General features: G+C 44.9%; 1 protein-coding gene across 1 annotated transcript; it reads left to right on the top strand.

Moving 5' to 3' along the window:
• Positions 1-1,635: 1,635 nt before the first annotated feature.
• On the top strand, positions 1,636-16,623 carry LOC137654695 ((Lyso)-N-acylphosphatidylethanolamine lipase-like). Its single transcript, XM_068388584.1, has 2 exons — positions 1,636-1,844; positions 15,620-16,623. The coding sequence occupies exons 1-2, from the start codon at positions 1,683-1,685 to the stop codon at positions 15,872-15,874; spliced, it is 417 nt and encodes a 138-aa protein (XP_068244685.1). The 5' UTR covers positions 1,636-1,682; the 3' UTR covers positions 15,875-16,623.
• The last annotated feature ends 1,015 nt before the right edge of the window (positions 16,624-17,638 follow it).

Raw genomic sequence — 17,638 nt, 5'->3', positions numbered from 1 at the left:
AAGGCGCCTCTTAGCACCCTTATAGGGAGATGGGAGGCCCTTACGACGAGGCGGACGGTGAGCCTTACGGCGAAGGAGGCCAACAGCAACAACAGCAGAAGAAACCTCCGAAGAGGAGTCTCTATGAGTGTACTCTCTCGCGAATGAAAGAGAAACACTTCGTAGAAGAGACTGGTTAGCCAGTGACCTAAAAGGAGCAATCCTCCGAAGAGGGGCTCCTGCAGTTGCCCAGCCCCGTGAGCGAAACTGCAGGTGCGACCGCTCAGCACCAAGAGCATAGTCGCACGAAAAAAAGGCAAGAGAAGAACCCCCCAAAAGGGGAAAAACTCAAGCCTGGACAGGAAAAACTTCCCTCGGAAGGAAAGTTACCCACCCAAGGAGGCGAGCCTCCTGAGAGCTCTAAAATGAACTGGAGAGCTGTCAATCATCACGGGAGTACTTCCAGTAGAAGGAGACACGCCCCTAACGAAAATCCATAGGGGAGGCAGCAACAGCTGAATCCCCAGGCCTCAACAAGACAGCTCACACTGTTGCCATATTACAGAAACGAATGAACAAACAATGGCTGCCAAGCGAGGACAAAGACAGAGACGTCTGTCCCAGTCCGAGCCAAAAGTGAAAGTGAGCTTCACCGCTGTGTGAGGTGGGGTGGGGGGTAGGGGTAGTTAGCTACCACTCCCCTACCCCCCCCCCCCCCCGCTAACTAGCGCGGGGGTAATACACCTTCGTTAAATTCTAATGGCTCGCCATTTCAGCTACGCTAAAAGGTAAACCCAATGTAAATAGCGTGGTTTGTATTTCGGTTACGGAACAAATAAGGTTTCTGTCAAATGGTGCCACACAAGTACATGCCTTCACTCTCAAGTGCCAATGCGAGTGGAAAATTCGTGAAGAAATTATGAGTGGTCACAGTGCGGCCCCTTCTATGAAAAGTGGCCATAAGGTTCATCGTGAAAACTTCCCCAAGTGTCAATCCTCTCGGCACCTTTTCTGTGTTCTTCCTAAGATAAGGATGGTATTACACAAGAAGTGCGTGTGAATTTTCTTTGTCAAAATATTCGCATAATGAATATTACATCAGAATCAGTTATCCTATGAATACGTCTAATACTGTACAGGGGGGCACCCAGGTCAATGACCAAACCAGTGGTTGGACTTGCCACCCTCCTAAGGGTGAGTCATCCCTATGAATAACGAAGGGTTGTTAGTGGAGGGACAAATGACAAATCTGGAAATAATTTGTATCTTTCCTAACTAATACAAACCTGTAGTTATTTATAGTATACAAATTGTCCCACCAACATCTGTCCCCAATAAGTCCTACCTGCAATAAAAAAAGTGACATAGTTCACCAATGAGTGAGTAGATATAGGTGACCTTGCATTAAAAGTGTAATGACTAACCTTCCAGCTTTGCTGATAGATAATCCCTATAAATAACTACAGGTTTGTATTAGTTGGGAATAATAAAAATTATTTCCAAATATCATATTTGTAAAAAAAAAGAAAAGAAAAAAAATATAAGTAAATGCAGGAAAAGAAAATTTTTGGAGGGTGCTCTTGAAAGTACACTAATTTGGCCAGTAAACCAGGGGTTTGTCAACACTTTTAACTGAATTAGTGAAGCTAGGTAACTAGATTTTAGTTTTTGATTTCAGTGGAGAATCTGCTTTCCATACTTTAATGGCTGGCTTTGGTTGGGCTAAATATCCAATGATACAGCAAATGGAGTCTCTAAGAAAGGAAGTGCCCATTACATTGATTTATGGTTCAAGGTCTTGGATTGATAGAGACCCAGGGTTCCAGATGAAGTACATGCGGCCTAACTCATATGTTGATGTTCAGGTACAGTACTTTGATTTTTTATTTATGGGATCTTCTTTATTGAATTGCCTAGCTAATTAAAATCAGTGAAAAGTAATTAACAGTTGTTAAAAAAACGGATTTTGAGCGAAGAGAAAAATCTATTTTTTGGGTGAGATAGCCATGACATCCTGATGGAAGGTTCCTTTTTGGCTTTTTGGTAGCTTCCTTGGGTATATTGACTACTAGGATATTCCCAGAGAATTAAACCACAGGTTATCACAGAATTCTTACTTCTGGAGCGAGTATCCTAAAGGTTTCCCTTTAAGACATCGTATATCAACAGGGGACGCATGTATTAACACGCCACATAGCTATCTGCACCCCATATAGAGTTAACACTTCGATATGGAGGGGCGGAGAATAACTAGGGAGCCGTTCCACAGCTACACTTGTCCGTGGCTACTTTTGGTACTCGAAACGTAAACAAACGGGCGCCATTGCTAAATGACGTCACGTCCGTCCTCATCCTGATGCCAGCTGCTTGCTAATCTCCATGATACAGCAGGACAGGGCGGGGCCTGAAAGGCTGTACTAGAATAGCAGGGAGGGTCCATCAGGACGTCATGGCTATCTCACCCCAAAATAGATTTTTCGCTTCGCTCAAAATCCGTTTTTTGGGCTCAAGCCATAACGTCCTGATGGAAGAGTACCAGAGAATCAATGTATCGTGGTAGATTTCCCCTTATAGAGTAAGTGCCAAGGGCTTTGAATAAGGGTAAGCATTGTGACCTCGATAGAGGTTCCGTGGGGATGCAGCTTCCTGCCCCCCTGGCAGAGAAGTCCCCACGGGCCAAACCAAAATTCAAAGTGGTCATCGAAGGGCTACTCACCTTGAGGAGAGTACGTGAAGAACTCGGAGACAAGACGGAATGGTCGATATTCGTGTAGGAACATTCTCAACAATAGATAAGTGGTGGTTAGGCACTATATTCCATGGCTAGAGAACAGTCTGGTCTTGGAGATATGGCGCAAGTAAGTATTCAATTAGGAATATTACACAGCATAGGTGAGTATATAATACGGATAGAACCTATTATTCTTCTTATTTCAAGAGAAAGGGGATAATGAAACTATGACAACCATGTATTTCAGAGTATGAATAGGAGCGGAGAGAGACGCACAAGTAATAAATTAGAAATTTTATTTCACAATTGCAGGATATAGTAATAATAAATGCAATAAATGATGTAAAGTTAATTTACAAACAAATTATAATGTACATAGCAATGAGAAGACTTCGCTCTTGAATCTGAAAGAAAATTTCGAATTATTAGAAAGCACAAGTTCCATAGGAACGTCAGTCTTTAATAAGGAAAAAACACATCATGCTCTAGGCATGTGGCACTCATGTGACGACTATGACATTTCACCTTGTAAAGAACAGTCTATGAGAAACACTAAGTGTCCATAAAATCACTATGTATCACGCGAGGGTCAACATAGGCACCCGAAGAGTTAAAGTCCCAAGTAACTCACTGTTCTATGCAGAGTTAACTGCAGGTTTCATAACACTACCTGCGGCTACCACAAAATGTTTGACTTCATGCTCTTGCTTCGCATAGTGCTTGAAGAAAACGCGCGAAGATTTCCATCTTGTGAAGCTCTTGAGGCTTTCGAAATCCATGCTCTGGAAAAAATTCAGAGACGATGCGACTTTTCTAGGATCGTGACCTGCGGGTGTACTGTCAGGATCCGCTCTGCGAATGAAGTAGGTGATTTTCGCTCTTAGTTGTTTCAGTGACAGGTCACTACCCGATGTTTCTCCTTTGAAGAGTTGGCCTCCACCAAAGTCTGAAGTTCTTTGAAGATAGACCTTGAGGCTCTCTACCGGACATAGAGAGGCATCTTCTTTCAGGGGGCAGATTCTCCAGGGGCCCCATCTCTTGGTGGGTAATTTATTTTTCGCGAGAAACGTCGGATCGGGGAAGAGGGTAAGGTCTCCTGAGTCTGTAAACAGGATATGACCCTCGTCTCTTGATAATGCCACTATTTCGCTGACTCGGGCTCCTGAGGCAAGAGCAAAAAGAAATATAACTTTTTGAGTCAGATCCTTGAGAGGGCAAGAATCGTTGTCCAAGTTGGAGGCAAAATGGAGCACCTTGTCCAGGGACCAGGAGATAGGTTTTGGCGGAGGTGCTGGGCGTAGACGAGCGCATGCCTTTTGCAGTTTATTGAAGATATCGCTGGACAGATCAATCTGGAAGGCGTACAGTAGTGGTCTAGTCAAAGCCGATTTGCAGGTAGAAATCGTGTTGGCTGCTAAGCCCTGTCCATGAAGGTGAATGAAGAAGGACATGCAAAAATCAATGGTGATTTCCGTAGGATTTTTTGCCTTGATGAAAGAGACCCACTTTCTCCAGGATGATTCGTATTGCCGTCGTGTGGATTCGGTCTTGTATTCCTCGAGGAAGTCTAGACTTTTCTTCGAGATCCCAAACCTTTTCTTCGCGGCTAGGGAGAGAAAATCATGAGATGAAGGTCCCTGACTTTCAGTGATGAAGCGAAGACAGTCGAATTCTGTACTTGCTGGGAGAGAACTGGGCCCGGGAGAGGGATCAGCGTGAGCTGTAGCTCCAGGACCAGGGGGTACCAATTGCTCCGGGGCCACTTGGGAGCCACTAGGGCCGCTGTCCCTTTGAAGGTTCTCAGCTTGGAGAGGACTTTCGGCAGAAGGTTAGTGGGAGGGAACAGGTAGATCCTGGACCATCTGTTCCAATCCAGTGACATGGCGTCCACTGCTTCTGCCTTGGGGTCCTCGTACGGGGCCACATAACGAGGAAGTTGATTGTTGTCGCTCGTTGCGAAGAGATCGATCTGAAGTTCTGGGACTTGGTGAGAGATGAAGGAGAAGGATCTTGCGTCTAGAGACCATTCCGACTCTATCGGGCTTGTCCGAGATAGAGCGTCCGCCGTCACGTTGCGCAATCCTTGTAGGTGAACTGCAGACAGGTGCCATTTCTTCTTCTCTGCCAGGCAGAAGATTGGGAGAAGCACCTGATTTATCTGGGGCGATCTCGAGCCCTGACGATTGAGACATCTGACTACCACCGAGTTGTCCAGAGTCAGACGAATGTGGATCGAGGGACGCGGAGAGAGTTTCTTCAGGGTGAGAAGGACCGCCATGGCCTCCAAGATGTTGATGTGAAACGTCTTGAATAGGGAAGACCATGTACCTTGAGCCTGTTGTTGGTGGGAGTGACCTCCCCAACCCTCCAGCGAAGCGTCCGTATGGATGTTGAGTGATGGAGGTGGATGTTGAAGAGGAATGGACCTTTTCAGGGCTTTTGCTTCCGACCACGGCTTTAAGAGTAACCGAAGTCTGTTTGGGAGCCGTCTCTTGAGGTCTCTCCAGACTCCCTCGGCATCCTTTAGCTGTGCACGCAGCACTGGGTTTGTCACTGAGGCGAACTGTAGAGAGCCTAGAACTTGTTCCTGCTGACGTCTTGAGATCCGCTTGGATTTCAGCAGTTTTTTGACAGACCCCGGTATTTCTTTCCTTTTCTTCTGGGGAATGGAAAGGCGGTGTGACTGAAGATTCCACTGGATTCCTAACCATTGGAACTTCTGAGCTGGAGAGAGGCGATATTTCTTGGTGTTTATCTTGAAACCCAGGTGTTCTAGAAACTGGGTGACCTTGTTGCAGGATTTTAGACAATCTTCGGGCGATGTTGCCCAGACTAGCCAATCGTCGAGGTAGGCCATCACCTGGACGCCGTGGAGGCGGAGCTGTTGAACGATGGCGTCTGCCAGCTTGGTGGAGATCTGTGGGGCCACGTTGAGCCCGAAGGGCATGGCCCTGAAAGCGTAGCTTTTCCTTTGTAGTCGAAATCCTAGGTAGGAGGAAGCGTGGTGGTTCATTGGAACGTGCCAGTAGGCATCCGCCAGGTCTATTGAGAGCGTGTAGGAACCTTGAGGCAGAAGGGTCCGTATCTGGTGAAGAGTCAGCATCTTGAACTTGTTGTTCGCTATGAACTTGTTGAGGGGGGATAAGTCTAGAATGACTCTGAGTTTGTAGGAGTCTTTCTTGGGGACGCAAAACAGTCTCCCTTGGAATCTGGTTGACTTTACCCTCCTTATCACCTTTTTGTTCAAGAGTTCTAGGACATATTCTTCCAGAATGGGGGTTGACTGTTGGAAGAATTGCTGGAAGGCTGGGGGTGGTTGAGTCTAGCTCCCGCCTAGACCTTTCTTGACAATGCTGTGTGCCCAGGGATCGAAGGTCCAACGATCCTGGAATTGGTGGAGTCTTCCTCCCACCGGAAGCACTTCATTGCTTCTGGCTTCCCGAGGGTTTGCTACCTCGGCCGCTAGCTCCCCTTACTCCTCTGCCTCTGGAGGGACAGCGAGATGCATCTCTGCCTGCACCTCTGTTTGAGCCTCTACCTTTGGGACGAAAGGTAGTTGACTGCTGCTCAAATGCAGGGGTGAAGACCGGCGACTGTGACAAGACCGGTTGGGTGACCAATTGAAAGGTCTGTTGTGGCTGAGCTGCCACTTGGGGAGTAGCGGATCCCGGAAACTGCCGTCTCTGTTGACGTTGCTAGAGTTTTGGTTTGGTGGGTCTCCTCTTATGTTGAGGGCCATCGTCCTGAGAGGATTTCCTTTTCTTTGACATTACCCATTTGTGGAGAAGGTTCCTGTTCTCCGTGGCAGCTTTGTCGGTGATCTCTTTCACTAGGGAGGAGGGAAAGAGATGTTTTCCCCAGATGTTGGAGGAGATCAGCCTCCGGGGTTCGTGTCGTACTGTCGCATTAGTAAACACGAATTCACGACAGGCTCTACGAGCCTTCGTGAAGCTGTACAGATCCTTAACTACCGTTGCCAGATGTGTCTTGGCAAGGACCATGTAGTAGTCAGGGACCCTAGTGTCACCGGCCATGACTTCCAGCTGTACTTGGAGGGACATAGATGCGGCGAGCCTTTCCTTCGTATCATGTTCCTGACGAAGGAGATGATTGTTAAGTTTCGGGAGGTCCTGGTTAAACTGACGACCAGCGACGTCAGGCTCTAGTTTCCCCACCACGAAGGTTGACTGGATGTCTTTCCAGTGTCTAACATCAGGGGGAGTGGTCAGGGAGAAGGGCCTGCACTCCTCCAGTACAGGGCAAGGTTTCCCTTCTTCCACTGCCTTATGTACCACAGTGAAGGCCTTTTCTAGAAAGGGGAAGGTCGCATCGTCTGGTGCGACGAAAGTCCGGTGCTTTTTGCTAAGCGCCGGCAATTTCGAGCAGGTGAAGCCCCTACTTTTCACCGCGTTGGCTAACATAGCCTGGGCCTTCGGGAGATTGAACACGATAACCTCCTTTGGTTCGGTCTCTTCTTTAGAGGCGGGTTCGGACCTGAGTCGGACGTAACAGTCCGGATAAGCCTCAGAGTGCGGGAAGAATTCCACTTCTTCCAACGCGATTGAGCCGACCTTCTCACTGATAAAGATCTTGCCCGTGGTGATCGGCATGTGCTCGGCATACCTCCATGGGTTAGTATCCGAGCATGCAGGGAGGTCCTTAACCGAAATCCTTTTCGGTTGCTTCGAACTTCCGAGGTTGGACCTAAATAAGTCGTGCGTCTCGCGAAGTTTCTTATCCATGAGAGCTTCAAGCATCTTGAAGATCTCCTGAGTGCTGGAGGGGGTAGGATTCGGGGTAGCGGATGTAGAAGGGAGTGATACATCCGTCGGTGTAGGAGTTGGTGCCGGGGTGGAAGCTGGAGCGACCTCATGCTCCGAATCAGGGTATTCCACCTGATCTTCCTCATAGTCGAGTTCGTCGCCCATGAGGTTCCTCTCCGTGGTCTCCGACACTTCCGACATACGTTCCACGTTGTCGGAGTCTAAACGGCACTCACGCATGGACTGAGCCATGACCACATCAGGTTCCACCACTATCTGGACGGTGGGAATCTGATCACTAGGGACCACTGAGTCTTTTGATGCCTTCGGGAATAACAAGGCCCTCAAATCTTCGGTAGCAAGATACGGTCCGGTGGCGTTCTTCTGGAAGCCACGCACCCACTTGCGTAGCTTCTCTCGAGCATTGTCCCTTACCTCCGCTGAAGGAGGATCGTTGAACGCTTCGACCAGACGACTCTTGCAGACTGTACAGTGCTGCGGGTCCCAGAATTTCAGGTCGCCTTTCTTATTGGCGCAGGGGGCGTGGGTCCGACACGCAGTGTGCCCGTAGAAGTTCGGGCGCTTCACTCCACAGAAGTTGTGGTCACACTTGATGTACTCCTCCTGTAAAAGAAAGAGATTATGAGTATACGGAAGTCATGTGAGTGACTTACATTACTCTAAGGTTAAATTTTAAGTAGTTAAACTTTCACTTAACATTAAATAATTCAAGAATATTGTAATGATAAAGAGAGGAGCGGGAAAGGAAGTAGATAGACACCTACTTGTGCATCCTGCCCAGCTGGTTACCGTAACCTTATCAATAGGCAATTTCATTTGTGACCGAGGACACAAAAACGGAAATCTTCATGGATCACCGTAGAGGGTAGAAGATAATTCTAGCAGAGATTGCCTGCGAGGTGTATCAAGGACTGAGACCACTCAGACCCTTAGAGTAAAGGGGGTAGCAGGAGACCCCATATAGATTTAGGTCTCGGCAACCAGCTGCGCTAAGACACACACAGTATGCTGGAAATTTGTAATATGCAAGAAGACAGCACAGCCACCAATAGAAAGGTAAGACAATACCTATCCATCGGAGTAGCCAAGCTATCTGGTTGCGGTGTAGGGCTATCAGCATGTAGCCAATAGCTAGTAGAAGGGGTGCAAGTCCCTTGGTGCTTCCGGGGGGGTGCCGGCAGACCGGAGGCACGCCGGCAGACCGGTGGCACGCCGGAGGCCGCTCCAGCAGGGTTTATGGCATTAAGGCAGACACATTGAGGATTCATGTATACAGTGAACCCTCGTTTATCGCGGTAGATAGGTTCCAGACGCGGCCGCGATAGGAGAAAATCCGCGAAGTAGTGACACCATATTTACCTCTTTATTCAACATGTATATTCAGACTTTTAAAACCTTCCCTTGTACGTAGTACTGTTAACAAACTACCCTTTATAGTACAGAACACTTAATGCATGTACTACAGTACCCTAAACTAAAACAGGCACAAATATTAAAGGCAATTTTATATCATGCGTTTCCTAAACAGGCTAAAAGCACGATAAAAAATGGCAACCAAATTTTTGTTTAAATTTATCTCTGATCAAAATGAAGAAACAAACTGGAGGTAGAGCTTTGCTTATTACCCAGACATATTTCCCATACTTTTCCCTTAGAACTACATCACATCTTCCTACTTTAGATATATATATATATATATATATATATATATATATATATATATATATATATATATATATATATGTGTGTGTGTGTGTGTGTATATATATATATATATATATATATATATATATATATATATATATATATATATATATATATATATATATATGTGTGTGTGTGTGTGTGTGTGTGTATATATATATATATATATATATATATATATATATATATATATATATATATATATGTATACACATATACATACCTACATATATACATAAATACATGCATACATATATATATATTACTGTATATATATGGGTTATGGAAAAAATCCGCGAAGTGGTGAATCCGCGATGGTTGAACCGCGAAGTAGTGAGGGTTCACTGTAATGCCAGCTTGGCGGCCCCCGGCACAGCGGCGGCACGCCAGCAGGAGGCTCCGACAGCCTTCGGCTGCCGGCTTGGTGACCAATTCATAAGATAAGGCAGAATTGGATAGTATACCCAGACCGCCGGCAATCACTGCCGGCACGCCGGAGGCCCGAAGGGCGGACAACCGAAACTAGGTAATGGATGGGTGGGCCATCGGCTGTACGCCTACGGAAGGCGGAAGCCCTCCGGCACACGGAAGGCTGTCGACTTAGGGGAGGGAGGGTATCTCAGGAATGTGTCACCAAGGGAAGAGCGGTATGGCCGGCAGTATAGGCGGCAAGGGACCGGCACCAGGATAGGTAGAGAGACAGAAGGAGGGATTGGAGGGGTATGATCACATACCCCTCTGGCATCCCACCTGAGTGAGTGTACTCATGATAGGAGTGGGTCCTATCACCCAATGGCAAGGGGCCGGCAGTCGGCCGGGTGCCAGGGTAACCCAAGGGAGGGTTAGTGTACACCCAAGAGGGGGGAACCCCTGTGGACAAATCGCTTCCAGTGGCTAACCCCATAGGATGCTATGAAGGGTATATGTACCAGAGCGGCCTGCTCAACAGGAGTTCAAGATAGCCCTATCGCTCCACCCGAAGGAGGAGTTGTAGGACTAGGGACAGATGTGTATAAGCTAGCCTATGTATAGGCTAGACTATGCCAAGGGATAGGTGGGGAGGGAGAAGAAGAGGGGGTCTTCCATAGGGGAGGCTCTGTACAAAAACGGCCACCAAAGAAGGGAGGACGCTCCCTAGCCTAGGGTAGGTAACCTGAATAAGAACGGTGCTCGGGTACCGTCTTAAACTAAAACAGTACAGAACTAGCACCCCCCCCCCAAGGCCTAACCTAGATAAGGAGTGTTAAATCCCAAGCTAGGTAGGCTGAAAGACACATCGCAAGTGGCATGGAAGGTTAAGTAACCTAACCGAAGCAACTGAGGAAGGACAGGCCGTTCCTCTTTCTCGGACACAACCCTAAGGGGGGTTCATTCTCTTAGGGAGGACAGAGAAGCGATAAATACTCTGATACGGACATGATCCCCCTATATAGCAGGGGGAGCATGGCCACACAGAGGGAACGCCCGTAGGCAAGGGATGAAGGTAGCATATAGGGGTCCTACATTTAGATTAGGTTAGAAAGGCACACAATCAAACCGATCCCCTATATGGTCCCTGAAGGCGAAAAACACTTGCATCACAGTAAACAGTATGATGAATAATGCCACTATCTTCATAACTTAACCTAGGATCACTGGAATATATCATGCATGAACACTGGTGCTAGGCAATCTGGCCTAGGGGCTAAGCTAGCAATCTAGTATGGGGTCAGGCGATGACCGGATAAAAGAGCGTCAAAACACGAAATATGAAGTTCCTAGCTATGAAGACTAAATAACTAACAATATCAATTAGTTAAGAGGCCGGAATAAGCTGTTCAGGCTAGCTAAATAAGGCATGCAAGAGAACAGCGACGCCATAAAATGGCGTGTCCGGTAGCAGGACAGCTCTGCCAGAAAACATGAAATATCTCGAAAAGTATAAGTTACTTTACGGTCAGAGCTTATTTAAACAATACTGGGACCTGGTACTCAACTTTCCAGAAGAAGGCGAGGCTGAAGGTAGTGACATTACGAAGATGGAAGCCGATAAAAAAGCACAAGGGCAGCTACTAGCAGAAGGATGAGGACGGACGTGACGTCTTTTAGCAATGGCGCCTGTTTGTTTACGTTTCGAGTACAAAAGTAGCCACGGCCGAGTGTAGCTGTGGAACGGCTCCCCAGTTATTCTTCGCCCCTCCATATCGAAGTGTTAACTCTATATGGGGTGCAGATAGCTATGTGGCGTGTTAATACATGCGATAAAAAGCTATGTTAATAGTGTGTTGCTAGTTTTTTCCTTCATAATAAACAAGATGCAAGATATTTTTTTAAGAAAACCACTCACTTTACATTTGGATAATCCATCTTTGCTCTTGGATTAGGTTAACTTGAACTTGTTTGTTCCCACACAAATACAAACCATTCCCTCTTTACTGAGTACACAGTACAATATTGTTCTGACATACCAGGAAAGTAGCCATAAAATTTATAAGAAGAGTAAACAACCCGCTGCTAGTTAGTGGGTGGTGGACCAACCACCCCGCTCTCACTGCAGTCTATTGATCCACTTTTTAATTTTGGCTCAGTGGAGAGCATGCTTGCTGTTTTTCTCCTGTAAAAACCTATCTATAGAACTGGCCATAAACTTTTTTCTTTTTCTTTTGCAGGTGTGTCTTGTCTAATTTGAGGGCTGCTAATATGTGGATTTGCCCTGGCATCAAGGGTTGCTCTTGCAGGACCTTTATGTCGGCTCAGGAGGCAAACCCTCATTCCATTTTCCCTGGATGAAACAACACTCCTGTACTTGGCCATCCTCCTAGTGGGAGCAGTGCAATAAGTGAAGGAAGAAGAAGTCTAAAAGAATTCTTCTCCTGATTTCTTACGCTGGGTTTTGTTCACTCCCTGTTGTCTTTGATCGTTCAGTCTCTTTCAGAGGTTGAATGAGTAACAGTCATGACCATTTGACCCCCCGGACAACCCTCGGGTGTGGAGCGCCGTGTCGTTCTTAGTGAAGCGGCAGTGCCCACAGCCGAAGCCGAGTCTATCACTTGTGACGCCATGCATCAACTTGGCCTTCCTTAAAGATCTCAGATTCCCCCTCTAAGGAAAGGCTCTCGGAGGTGCTGAAGCTTGGGCACAGTGAAAGTGCACATCTGCCTCCATAGGGGTTGGAGGACTGCAAGCTGGCCTACCTCAGACTACAGGTAATAACTATCTTCCTTGTGTTGCCTAAAATATATATTTGTTATGACCCCATTCTCCGGCGAGGGGGCATCGTGTAATGTCTATGTTAAGTAAGAGGAGTGTTACCCACTCCTATGTCCTTAATTGGCCAAGTCACAGTGATCAAGTTTACACACATTCCACACTATTGCCTTGGCCATCAACTCTCTAGCTTTTTATACCGAGAGTTCACAAGGTGTTAAGAATCCCTCTCATGAGCTCAGAGTCGTACCCCAGGTCAAGTTCCTTGCCAATTGGATTTTTGGACTTCCACCAACCTAAGGGTGAGTCTCTATAGAAAAGAGCTAATGGTTTGTATTTTTGTTGGAACAAATGACAAATTTGGAAGTAATTTGCATTTTTCCTGAGCTCTTTACTCATACTTGGCCTCCCATCACCTATGCCCCTAGAAAGTCCCACCTGCAAAAGTGGTTCAGTAGACTAGCCGGGTGTGTAGGTTGGTGGTTGGTCTTTTCTCCACTAACTAGTGGCGGGATGTTTACCTCTCGTAAAATGTTTACAGTAGGTCCAGGTTCCAGCTAAGCCAGAACAATATATCCATAGTAGAGAGCCCAGTTTTGTATGGTTAGGAAATATACAAATTACTTCCAAATTTTTATGTTAATATTTCTTACATAATCCACCCAAATTCAATTCATGTAAATGTATATTGTTAGTGTCTGGGGCCGATAGGTAGGTATATTATTTTTTTAGTTTTAATGTTACTGTGGTAAAACTTAAGTATCATTACAACTATGAATTAATATGGTGAATAAATTGTGTTCCTATGCAACATACAAACCCTCAACCTTTAATTAGGGATATCACTTTGATGTGACCTGGAATCAACCATTTTAAATGGATAACAAGCAGTTATCCGCTAGAGAGGGTGTGGGGAAAGCCTCGCCTCCTTCTCATGGTTCTCTATTAATTTTTACTTGACCACTGTGGCATATGGACACGTGCTGCAGCGCTTGACTAAACTGTTGATCTTTCTCTTCATCATTGTGGTAATTTGGGAACATGGTATAGAAACGAAAACTTCGTGTTAGGCGGGGAAGGGTAGGTGCTGCAACCACTTCATCGGGAAGTCGACTATAGATCCACACTCCCTCTGTGCTTAATGTCAGGGGCATGTCTGTTCACAGGCATCCCCTTGCAACGCATGTCAACCGTGGCCTCTGGTGCTATGGAGGGCGTAGGCCCTGAAGAGGTCAGAAGCTTGCTAGCCATTCGTCGGAACTCCCGCCCCTGCACTTATGTTCACGGTTCAATCACCGGGGGAGTATGCTACAGGGGGCAGGAGGACGTGGACTGACATCGGCACCCTTTTAAAGGCTAAAAGGACGCTCATGAATGGCCGAGGCAAGGGACAGTGACATTGCCCTATTAAGTAGGACAATACCCAAGAAACTGTCTATATGTACATATGATCACCGTCCAAGCCCCGTCTCCATCCCAGCTAGAACTAAGGATGGCCAGGCAATGGCTGCTGATGACTCAGCAGATAGAACTATAAGCTCCCCCAAACCCCCATTCTTAGCTCACAAAGATGATGAGGTTGCAGCCACCAAAGAAGCTAACGAGCGGGACTTGAATCACAGTCTGGCAATCACCAGGCAAGGATGCCACCTCCAGGAGCCCTTATGTTCGTCATTCCCCTAAAGGGGCTGCGGGATTTTCATTGCTGACCATACAGGCTGTTCAGGTCTTTCAGGTAGGGCCTCCATGACTTTTGATAGAGGTGGTAGCTAAGTCTGCCTCTCTTCCTATACCATTTGTGCAGGTTTGTGATCTTGTAGCTCCTGTGATGCTAAGGTATTAAGAGGTTCCCCTGGGATCAGGGACCCCAGGTGATTTTCAAGTCAGGTGAGGTTACCCCAGATCTGGCTGTCAAGGGGCTGAAGTTGGGAGCCATGCCCCCTGGGGCCTAGTTGAGGCAAGAAAGGTAAAATCTAAGTGTGTTCCCCCTGTCCCCGGTGTATCCCTGACCCAGTTCCAGGACTCCCCATCCCTTCCTCTGTGTTAGTGATCTGGCCCTTGCGTTAGGGGATCTTTGGTCCGTTCTTTCCCTCACTGTCAGAGGTTGTGCCTCTCCGGTTTTTCTTTTAGGGGTCGCTGGGGGCTGCGAGTGTGCATTCCCATTCCCCGTCCCTTGTGACATTGCGCCCCAGTGATGTGGCCCCTGTGTTAGTTCAGGCAAGGTTAAGTAGAGGGTGACAAGGAACACCATTTCCTCATGGATTGGGCAAGTCATAGACCAAATCATTAATCCTTCCCCTCTCTTCAAGGATTTCAACTTAGACCTCATGATGAGGTTCTACAAGGAGTGATAAGTATACAAATAACCTATACTGCCCACTATCTACATGACGTGACTCACGTGTCCCTAGATACTTTCTCAATAGGTCCTGTGGTACCTGCACAGCAAGTGGTATAATTGCCTTAGCTCCTCATAGAACCAGTAGCAGTTGTTTGAGGACAGCAGTTATAGTGTTAGTCTATGATGATTTGGGTTTAGCATCTGTAGACTGTTGGCTAGAACTCTTTCAGTTGAAGGTAAGCCCCTCTAACTTGTAGCTAGAATATATTTGCATATACAGTATTCAAGTTGCATCCCCAATCTCCAGGATGAAGGGGAGTTGGGACGTCGGCTTTCAAGAGCACAAAATGCAAACCCATTATTATACATTGCCTTGATGGTCACACAATTGTGTTCTAACGCTCATTCTTGCTTTACTCTGGTCATGACCCTGTAGATTACACCCACCCACCACAGTATAAGTCTCCTATGGTAAAGAAAATAGGGTTTGTATATAGGTATATAGTACTGTATAGGCACAAATTACGAATTCAGAGCTACTTTTCATATTCCAAAATGAACAAACCTGTAGTTCTTTACACCTACTGTGCTGTCATCACCTAAACCCTCAGGGAAAGTCCTGACTGCAATCAAAGTGAGAAAGGTACGAGTGCACAGGGGGATTTGCTTCTGCCCGTTACCACAGGCTAACAACCAGCTGGTTGTTAACACCTCGTTAAAAGTTTAGCCATGTGTGTGTGTCAGCTAGTGCTGATTTCTTCTCCAATGGTAAAGAATGTAGGGTTTGTATTAGGAGAAATATAAATTACCTCAGAATTTGTGATTTTCATGGTAAGTTACTACTTAACTTGAAAGAAATACTTGAGATGAAAATCACCTATTATTAAATTTCAGGTAATACAAGGGGCAGGACATCATGTTTATGCAGATCGAGCAAATGTATTTAATGATCGTGTAAATACTGTTGGGCATTACGTCGATACTGGAGTTCTTCCGAGTTTACCAGATATTTCAATTAATGAACAAGAGGATGCAAAGAATGTTACCCAAACCCTTGCCAGTATGCTAAATGTACGCAATGATGAAACCCAAGATGAATTTGTAGGTGAACCTAGTCATTCAAACCCACAGAGAGATGATGATGTATAGGTTTTATCAAATATAAAGTTTTTGATACATTCTAAAAAACAGTGGTGATTGTAAATAAGATACAATTTTGATAGATAATATTCAAGAAAAGATGATCCGTTATGTAAATTGAGACAGGAGGTTTTTTAATGTATCTTTGACTTTTTGGATATTTATTTTTGTACATTGCAAGTATATTGTTCGTTGTTATTGGAGATATTTAAGGGAAAATTATTTTTAAGAAAATGTAGCTCATATACACTACCTGATTGGTAAGTTTAAATTTGTTGTTGTTTTAAAGTATATGTACTGTGCAAGTGTAATGAAAGAGGCTAAGACAATAATGATTTAGTAAACTAATGTATAAAAAAAGATTAAACTCTGACATTCTACTTTAGATAAGGACTACTTCATAAATTTACTGTGAATATTCAACAAAAAGTTCACTTAACATTACTATTACCTAGCAAATCTTGAAATTATTTCTTTTGGATTATACATTCATCCAAAAAGTGGAAAAAATAGCCAAGTTGATTTAAGAGTATATCAAGGGGAAAGGAAGTAATGTTGAGAGAGCTCTTAAAGTCTGGAAGGCAAAATTTATTAATGGAACAAGACTTAATGAAAATAGGAACTTTGATAATTCCATTTGAATATATAGTACATACTACAGTCCTCACCTACAGGTAGGATAGAAAAGAGATTAAGCTCAATTGAAAGGCTTTAAAGACCCATTTTTTTTTTTCAGGAAACGACCAAATTTATTATTTACTACACTTCAACAATTAATGAATTAGTCATTGCTTAAGCAAAAGTGACCTAAGTTTTCCTGTGAAAGACACAATGCTCCTATTTTGGGTGATTCAAGTATCAGAATTCCTGCTTTTAGTATCTTTAGTATTTATCACAGCCTTGTCAATAATTTAGTTTATTGTGCATAACACGAGATCCAGGTACTTTTCATTAATAATTTATCACTGATTCAGGTATAGAAACCAAGTGTTGACATTCCGATTAAAAAACAACAAAATGTTGGAATGCCTTTTGTTATTTTGAAAGAGAGTGCCGACATGTTTGAAAACCAGCAAAATGTTGGAATGCCTTTTTATGTTCCCTTTGCTACATTAAATTATCACACTTTGATAAAGCTTATAGGTCAGTTTTTATATTTTAAAATATTGGAATGCGATAAAGCTTGTAGGTCAGTTTTTATATTTCAAAATATTGGAATGCGATAAAGTTTGTAGGTCAGTTTTTATATTTCAAAACATTGGAATGCCTTTTTCTTATATATATGTTGCCACATTAAATTGATGCACTTCTATTTTCATATTTGCCTTTATTTCTACCTTTTTCATTAATGTATTTGAATTGTTGGAGTTTAATTTTCTGTACAAGTCTTGTGTGTGATATTATACAAACTGGTTCTATTATTGGCTTGTGTCTAAGGGAGTATTTTAGCAGATGGAGAAGTAGAGTGCCAACTTAAGCAACAGCTGGAGGTTCTGATCAAAGCCCCTTCAAGGCCAATACTGAAATTTTGGCAGAGACTGAAGGTTTTGTCGTAGTTGCCTTCGAATTGTATGAACCCCTGAAGGTAACTAACTGCAGTGGATGATAAAGGGTCGTGGCTATCCATCCACCACCACCATTACCACTACCTCCCTGTGAGGAAGAGGAATGTAGCCTCTAGAAATGAAGCATGCTACTAGAACTGAAGCATTCCTTGATGTCAATGCTGCCTCTATTCTAACTTGCCTAGAAAATAGGGAAACAATAGTTTAC

The sequence above is a fragment of the Palaemon carinicauda genome, chromosome 15 (assembly GCF_036898095.1).
Source record: "Palaemon carinicauda isolate YSFRI2023 chromosome 15, ASM3689809v2, whole genome shotgun sequence".
Taxonomy (NCBI): domain Eukaryota; kingdom Metazoa; phylum Arthropoda; class Malacostraca; order Decapoda; family Palaemonidae; genus Palaemon; species Palaemon carinicauda.
The sequence above is the reverse complement of the archived record's forward strand: the minus strand, read 5'-3'. Positions and strand labels throughout refer to the sequence as shown.